Source organism: Echinops telfairi, unplaced genomic scaffold, assembly GCF_000313985.2.
Source record: "Echinops telfairi isolate 266 unplaced genomic scaffold, ASM31398v2 ScPeMD7_12;HRSCAF=54, whole genome shotgun sequence".
Classification (NCBI taxonomy): Eukaryota; Metazoa; Chordata; class Mammalia; order Afrosoricida; family Tenrecidae; genus Echinops; species Echinops telfairi.
Genome location: NW_022103909.1, coordinates 7,323,634 through 7,332,429, shown reverse-complemented (window position 1 = coordinate 7,332,429; position 8,796 = coordinate 7,323,634). Strand labels below are relative to the sequence as shown.

Genomic DNA, 8,796 nt, shown 5'->3' with positions numbered 1-8,796 from the left:
CAGTTCTGTCCTGTCCTATAGGGTTGCTCTGAGTCAGCATTGACTCGACGGCAGTGAGTTATTTATTTTCAGTTACACGTAGGATGAGAGCCTGGGTGCTGTAGGAGGTTAGTTTTGGGCTGCTAACTGTGAGGTCAGCAGTTTGAAATCACCAGCTGTTTCTGGGAGAAAGCTGAGTATTTCTGCTCCTGTAAAGATGTAGGGCCTCAGACACACCAAGGGGCAGTGCTACTCTGTCCCGTCGGGTCCCTGGATGTTGGCATTGACTCCATGGCAGTGAGTTTTTGTCGACTTGAGAGTTTCCCTTAATGGAAGCAACTCAAAACACCTAACAAGAATAATTTCCCCCCAAATGAGGAGCAGCCTTGAACACTTTATAAAAGAAGAATGTAAATTAAAACCATAGGTACTATTTCATGCCCACTCTGTTGTGTTAGGTGCTGTGAAATCATATTCACTAGAAAGCCTACTAAATACTAAAACACAAAATGCCAAATATTGGGGAGGATATGGGGAAACTGGAACTTGTGTTTATTACTAATGGACATAAAAATGGTATAACCACTTTGGAGAAATATTGGGCAGTTTCAATTAGGTGAAGCATACCCTTAACATATAACCCATCAATCTCACCAATTATCTATTTCTACCCCCAAATGGTACATTCACATAGTTTTCCCTTCTTCCATATCTTTATTTTACTACCTCTATGTTTCTTCCTTATTTTTTCACTTCCAATCATAAATAAATGATCCTAATTCATCTTAAAGAGAGTCGTTTCCTCCCCACACATTCTAGGAGGTTGACATGTTGACATAAAATAAAATGTATTTAGGATCAGATGTTTATTTTGCTGAGATAGATGACAAATATTTTCTGGACAGTTGTAAGTAAAAGTTATATTTCAAGGGTAACAATAAAAAGGGAGCATATGCCAATATAATAAGAAAGGCAATATTTAGGTTTAAATTTTTGTTTCATGTACAAATATTTCACAGTCCTTTGATCAATAGAAAGAAAATCACATCATAGTTGTCTGAAAAGTTCATTTATTATATACCAATGTACATTTTCTGTAATAAAAAAGCCTCCCAATGTATGGAACCATCTTATACATGAAATAAGAAAATGAAACGTTCATTGTTTACAAACAGGGTAAAATGAACCAGCACATGCGAGCATCTGCATGCCTGCCCTGCAGTGTGTGTGACCTCGAATTATGATGACAGCCGAGAGGAAAATGGTGTTTGCTGTTTGGCAACGTAGGATTGCTTTCGACTATTTATATAATTACACATGTTGACATTTTCAAGTTAGTCGTTTCAAAGGTAAAGCTCTTAAAATATATACAGCGTTTACAGTTTCTTGGATTAATTTTAGATATTTACATCTGTTCAGATTAAACATTTTTTTAAACACTCAATAGGTAACTTTCTCCACTTCCAACTATTTTGATACACTCTTTAGATGAATGAAAATGGATACGTGTGTTGAAAAGTTTTTTCTGGTAAAAATCACTCAAAAGTTATGCTTATTTCTAGTAATGCTCAATTTCTACAACAAAGTATACCATTTACAGAATTATGCTTCTTGGAAAGCATACAGAAAACAAATGAATATTCTCTTAGGCACATTTCAGATCACCTCTTAAAAGATGATTTCCTAAGACTCTGTCATCATAATTGGCTCTGCTAAAATCAAATATCCAACCAATGTTCGTGGTACCGATTGAAAAAGACAGCAACCTCTAAAATGTCTAGGCTGTAAGTATAGTTTTACAATCTGCTCTGTGTCGGTGTGTTATAGAAGGTGCTTTGGAGGTGCAGGGGTTCAAGGTCTTGGCTGCTAGTTTTCAAAGGTCAGCTGTTCAAGGAGCCAGCATATTTCTTCCATCTTCTAAAGCTGTCTGCTTCTGCCAGAGTTTACAACCTTGGAAACCGGATGAGGCAATTCTATAGGCCTATGGGGTTTGGGTGAGTCATAATCCACTAAACTACCGAGGTGAGTCAGAATGATCACGTGTGTGTTTTTGTAACGTGTGAACACTTACTTTTGTGGGGAATCCCTCGACGTTGTATTCACGGACAAGTGGATGCCAACAAACACCAGGCAAGGCCCAAATGCATGAACTCCTGTGGTAGACATGCTAACGTCAGAGGACAGAAAGCTGGCAGTACAGTCATTAGGGGCCGGCCTGCAACAGGAAGGCTTCAGTTGGAAACACCACCAGCATCCCCCTGGGAGAAAGACGGGCGGTCTAGTTCCCTGGAGATGAGAGCCTGGCAGTCCCAATAGGTCCATTCGGTAGCACTGGCTAAGTGAACGGAAAGGAGCCCTGGTGGCACAATGGTTGAGCGCTCAGCTGCTAAGCGGCTGTCTGCTTCCATAAAGAGGACAATGGAGACTCTTAGGAGGCAGCTGGATTCTGTCACCTGGGGTTGTTATGAATTGGAATCTACAAGACAGCAACCAACAACAAAGGAGGAGACCAGAGGTGGTATTGATAATCATCTGCCAATAAGGAGCTTCGTTTTTGTAGATGGTTGTATCATTGTAAACATTGAAGAGCATTACTGAATTACATGGAGTTTTGGCTTCCATTGTAAGATTTCCTTTTCAGTCTGATACATACAAATGGATGTTTGAGCCTACCGAGTTCAAAATTCCCTGCCCCCACCCTGATAAATGTTTGGCCATGAGGAGAACAAACTACACATGTAAAAAATGACAATATAATGTACCATACATAAAAATTCCGAGGACTACAGAATACGATTATATACATGAACACGTAGCAAATCACAGTTTCCTGCACTGAACGTTTTATCAAATAACAATATATCAAACAACACTGGGTAGTGTGTCTCCACATGAACTGTGGTGTGGCCTCCTAACACATCTGAAAGAGAATGGAAGACGAGAGGGCGACCATCGCTCAATGACAAGAGAAGTAGGGATGACATGTACATGAACGATGCTTTCAGAAAAGGCAGTTTAGCTACTAACCTTGGTTTTTCTTTCTTTTGGTTGTTGCTCTGTAATTTAAATCAAGCCCCTCTCTGATTAGTAAGATGTTTTAACATTTATTTTTAAATTAAAAAAAAAATCTGTTGAGTGAAGAAGTTGCTAATTCAATGTCAGCTAGGACAGACAGAATATTTCTAGGCTGTTGATAAATAATCGTAAGGTGCTGCAGACTAACAAGCATCTGATCATTCCTGCACCTTACAGGGGCAGCTCACCCAGTAGGGAGAGCTTTGCCCCCAGGGCATTTTGGTTATACAATGGATCTGAGGATGTGAGTTTGGGTACTTGTTGGGGGGAGAGGGTGGGGGGTGGCATCTAATGACCATCACAGGCTGCTGCCCTTGTCCTCCTTGAGCAGCCGCAGAAACACACCTTGACCGTGTCACACTGCTTTGGTGAAACCTGGGTAGAAATGTGCACAACAGATTTGTAACACACAGCCATTCTTGATAAAAACGATGGTTTTCTGTCACGCAGGAGCCTGGTCATGTTACTAGTAAACGTCTTTGGACTCTTCCTGTTATTTCTTATGAATAACATTCCAGTCAAGATCACTCAAATGTCTTTTGGAACATAACTTGTAGCCATTTCCAATGGGGGAAGGACTTTTGCCTCGGGTTAATGATGCTTGGTACTTGGAGGATTGTATATCCAGTCGATTATAATGAGTGCCATGCTTCCAATCATGAAAATGATTCCAATCACCAGGAAAATGAAAGCCTATAATTTAGAGAGAACTTGTTAGGGAAGACGAGAGAGGCAGAGAATCCATGTTCACTTAGCCTAGTTTGCTTTGATATGGGGCTTCAGTACGGCAGCACACAGATGTACATATTGAACTGCATTCATCCTAGAGCCACCTGTCCACACCTAACACAGCAGTCAAAAGAGGACCCCGATTGGGGAAGGGTGGAGAATACAGTGGGTAGAGACAGCCAACACACTCAACAATATCTTCATGGTTGATTTTGATAAATCAAAATGACACACTGTCCTGTGATTCTTAAGTGTTAGAAAGATTTAACGATGTAGGGAATGCTTGTCATATTCTAGACAAAATCAGCAGGTCAAAAGAATAGTCTATATTAAGGGACACCAACCTTTCAAAGCGAAAGAAAGAAAAAGGCAAGCCTAAATTTTGCAGCAGATTTTTGGGGAGACAACGACTTAAAGTATATGTATATACGTAAAACACATACTGGAACACACACATACTGATCTCTCAGGATGGTAGGTATGGGTTTGTTGTGTTTTGTTTTTATGTCATTTAAAAATTTCCAAAAGGAACATAAAACAAAATCATAGCAATGATTATAATAATGAAATAAAAGCATCTATGAATTTTAACATGGGAAGGACTTTACATATTAATATACAGACCAACTCTTACGTAAAATTGTAAAGATGCAACATCTAAAAAAATTTTTGCTTTCACTAGAAAGGACCTAGGAAATAATTTTACTTGTTTTGTAATCGGCCAAATGGAAAATGGGTCACACCTACACATACAAAAAGGACAAGTCACTTGCCAAAGTCACAAAGGTACTGAAGTCCCAGCAAGGTGGGCTATAAAGAGCAGGCTCTGGGGCAGGGTAATCAGCAATCAGAAGGGTTCTTGACATACGGCATCTCAAATGTCCTGAACAGGAGCCCAGGTGGCATAATGGTTATGAATTGGGCTGTAAAACAAAGTCAGTAGTCCGGAACTACCTTCCAGTCCCATGGGAGAAAGACAGGGCTTTTTACACCCGTAAAGAGTTACAGCCTCCAAAACTCACAGGGGCAGTTCGACCCTGTCCCATAGGTTATATGAGTCCTATAGGTTGTATGAGTCCTATAGGTTGTATGAGTCCTATAGGTTGTATTGACACAATGGCAGTGAGTTTGGTTTGTTTTTAAAGGTCCTTAAAACTCCTGAGAGGTGATGGCTTTTCAATCAAAATTGTTGTAAAAAGTGTTTTTTTCCTCCCCCAAACATTAATGTAGGGCTTTATTCAGCACTTATTGGTAATGTTTAGTTACAGGGAAAATGTATAATTATTTGTAGTATGTCTTTCAATGGCACTATTATGGAAAAACAAAATATGTATTCTAATAAGGTTGTATTTTATATCTAAATGGTTCTGTTCTAGATCTCAGTCCACCCAGACCAAGGCATGTTCTCTTGGGTGGGGGCTGGGGGGGCGGCAGGGCCCTGTGGAGGGGAAACAAAAGCGCATCTTTCCTTGGGCCTGGTGGACCTAGACAGCAGGGCCAATCCGCTGAGTGAGTTGTTCGCCCTGGTGGGGAGCCTCATTCCTTCCGACCTGCATCCGCATGGCAGTCTGGTGTGCGCAAGGCACGGGGCCTCTGAGGAAACCCCACTGGCAGTTAACATTTCGTGAGAACTCGACTCTGGTGGTTGAGGAGATGAAATCTCAGAATCATCTGCATGCCAGAAACGTACCACCCGCGGTTTCTTTCCACCAGAGAGTGCCAGTCCATCTTTGATTTTGGTTCTTGTCATTTCATTTAAATCATGTGCCTTTTCTTGTTTTAGACTAAACTTGTTTTCTTGTGGAAGACCTGGTGGTTCAAGTGTGCCACATGATAGCAGGGAGACAGGGAAAGCGTTACTTACCCCGATCTTTTGGGGTGATCGAAGCGGCTCTTTCTTGACAAGTCTAATATAAAAAGCGGCCGGAAGGATAAAAATCAGCATCGTGGCAGAAGAAGCCCCTGAGAAGAGAAACACAGGCCATTGTCCTAGGTATCAAAGCAGGTGAGCAAGGAGGGGCCTTAAAGGAACCGAGTGGATAGCTACCCAAGTCTTTCCAGCACAGAAAGCACACCTTTAAATCTCATAAGCTTATGTTGGCTGCTCACCCCAAGAAGATAGATTTACATATTTTTAAAAAATTAAAAGGAGCTCTGGTGGCATTGTTGGGTAAGCATTGGATTGCTAACTGCAGGTTGGCAGTTCAAACTCACCAGCCACTCCATGAGAGAACTAGGAGGCAATGTATTCCCTACAGCTTTGCAGTCTTGGAAACCCTGTCTGAAGTCACTGTGCGTTGGAATAGACTCTACAGCAGTGGGTTTGGTTGGTTTTGGTTAACACGAGAGCTGCAGGATAAATACGCACAACACATCATAAACAATAAAATGGTTGAATTTAATAAAAACAATCATCTACAGGGTGTTACAGGTAGAGGTGCTGGAGAGGAAAGGCCTGAAGGCCTATTTCCAAAGGCCATCGCCATTCAAAGCACCAGTTCTGCTCTGAACCTCAGGGGGTCGCCATGAGTCAAAATAGACTGGGCACCCATTGGTAATGGTAGTTACATAAACACAGACTCCGGAGCCTGAAGTAACCACATACAGTTAGTATCCACCACCGACTTTTCAAGTTGCCAACACCTGATATTTGCAAGCTTAGATTGTTCTTAAAATTTGAGTAACCATTCTAATAGGATGAAAAATTAAATATGTCAGCAGGTCATCCAGTTAAGGGAACTGTACGCTTTAACAAAAATCAACCTCCTCCTCTGGAGAAACCCTTGGGTGCTCAGCTGACTTGAGAGAGGCTCCTGTAGGTACAAACCTACTTTCTGACCCTTGAGGAGAAGAAGCCTAGACCACGCCCAGTCTCCGGATCCACCACAAGGCATGGGACCTCTGCTGAGGAAGCTCTGCTGGGACAGTGGTTTCAAGTTGGCCTGTAATCCTCAAGGTCAGCAGTTGGAAACCACCAGACACTCCATGGATGGGGCTTACTCCTCCCTTGACAAGTGATCGTCTCAGAAACTCACAAGGGCAGTTCTACCCTGCTCTATAGCGTCTCTAGAAGTCGGAATCCACTAGACGGCAGTGAGTTGGAGTTCTGGATCTGGGGCTTAGTTTCCTCTTCTGTCAGAAAACCTACGTGGCACGACTTATACATGACTAGTAGTTTCTGGTGCTAACACCTGCTGATCTTGCCAATGAATAACTTCTTATGTCTCTTAGAAGGGAGGAGACTCAGGACTGATGCCAGGGGGAGCTAACGAGAATCTCCTGCATCCGCTGCTCATGCCACGGGGGCACAGAATGTTATGTGTTGGCTGCGCACCGCCAAAATAAGGCTTTCTGTTCTCATCAAGATTTATAGCCGCTGAAGCCCACAGGGACAGTTCTACCTTGTCCTGTGGGGTCACTATGAGTCAAAAGCCACACCAGAGGGGTGAGCATTTGCGAAGCTTGAGCTGAGTTGCGTAATGAAGGTCGCGACTTCAAACCCACATGCCACCAGACGACACTGGAGAACGATGAAGTTATCTGCTTTGGTGGAGACTCCGGGATTGGAAAAGCCCGCGTCAGGTTGTTCTGAGTGAAAATGATGGTGGTGAGCTTATCTGGATTCGATCCAAGCCTCTCTGAAACTCACCGATGAATCCGAAGATGTACTTGATTGTCGGTACCAGTATGACCAGGACATTATTAAGAGCTATAATTATGGCTGCAATCAAGAAATGTCTTATCCAGCTGAAGGGTCTGTTGGGGAATAGCAGGGTGATCACCGATGTACGGATCTGCAACGAGAAGATGCAGAGGCGAGGTCATTCCTTGGCTCTTTAGACTTGACTTTTTCTGTCAAAGAATCTCATCACTAAGTATTTTCCCCACCCACCCCCATCCCCGAGAAGGTTCTCATGCTTTTGGCGTTGTTTGCTTTTAAGAGTTTTTAAGAGTTGACGTTTGAGGGAGCGTGTCTGCCATTTTCCTTGGGTCATACATCTTGTACTGATTTTAATATATTTTTGGACTGATTTTCAGCTTTCATAATTTTGGGTTGCAAAGAATCTCAGTCAGTAAAAGATAAGACATCTGAATAAAAGGTCTAATGTCACTTGAAGCCCCATAAAACCCTTGTTGATTTCTAGTTGTATCTCCTGGCTAGATGAAGTATTGAGGGCAAAATGGAATTGATTTACATGCTTTGTGAAGAGAATTTTTACAGGTTTTCCTTAATTTTGCATTTTATGTTACCTGGTATTTAAAAATAGATGTGACCCTTTTCTCTGTGTGATCATAAAAATAGATGTGATCCTTTCTGTGTGTGTTCACTTTTCTCCCTTTTGCTCCCCCCACTCGATAGCAGATTATAAATCCACAAACGGGCAGGGCCAGGGCCTAGTCATCTCAGTACTCCTCAGCAAGTCTCCTTTAGAGCGGCCTGCACAGAGCAGACTCTCACTCAACACTGGATCTGATTGAACAGCAGTCCTATCTTCTTGGATTCTTGACAGATTCCATCCAAATTCCTGCAGCCGAACTAAGTAGGCAAAAGGTCAAGGGCAGCCAATTTGCATCAGCTGCTCACCGTCCTCTCTGGTGTCCAGGAGGGGCCCTTGTGGGTAGAGGGGAGAATGCTGCTTCGATTAGAACAGCTGAACAAAGCTGCAGTCACTCTTGTCTGATGAATCTTTGAGAGAACACTGGCTTTCCCATGCGCACTGTTTAACCCAAGCACTTCAGTTCCAGGCAGGGCCACCTTTTTAGAAAGGCTGGGCTTGATTTACACTAGAAGCTTTGAGTTCTGAAGTCCCTTACTAGTGGGGTGATGGGAACTCGCTTAACAAAGAGAAAACGTACATTATATTTTGACACACAGATTATCATCGGACCAAAAAAATAAAAAGCTGAATGACATGCAGTTTCTAATGTGGCATGCTTTTCATACCACTCCACCAGGAAAGAAAGAAAGGAAGGGAGGGAGGGAGGGAGAGAAAGAGAGAGAGAGAGAGAGAG

At 42.4% G+C, this 8,796-nt stretch overlaps 1 protein-coding gene across 1 annotated transcript in view; it reads right to left on the bottom strand.

Moving 5' to 3' along the window:
• Positions 1 to 1,032: 1,032 nt before the first annotated feature.
• The window catches only part of SLC38A4 (solute carrier family 38 member 4), a 39,367-nt gene continuing 31,603 nt past the window's right edge, over positions 1,033 to 8,796 (bottom strand). Inside the window, exons 14-16 of the mRNA XM_004711434.2 lie at positions 7,433 to 7,577; positions 5,648 to 5,745; positions 1,033 to 3,747 (exon numbers count right to left, since the gene is read on the bottom strand). Coding sequence (XP_004711491.1) covers positions 3,646 to 3,747; positions 5,648 to 5,745; positions 7,433 to 7,577 — 345 coding nt within the window. The 3' untranslated portion in view covers positions 1,033 to 3,645. The remainder of the gene's footprint in view (positions 3,748 to 5,647; positions 5,746 to 7,432; positions 7,578 to 8,796) is intronic.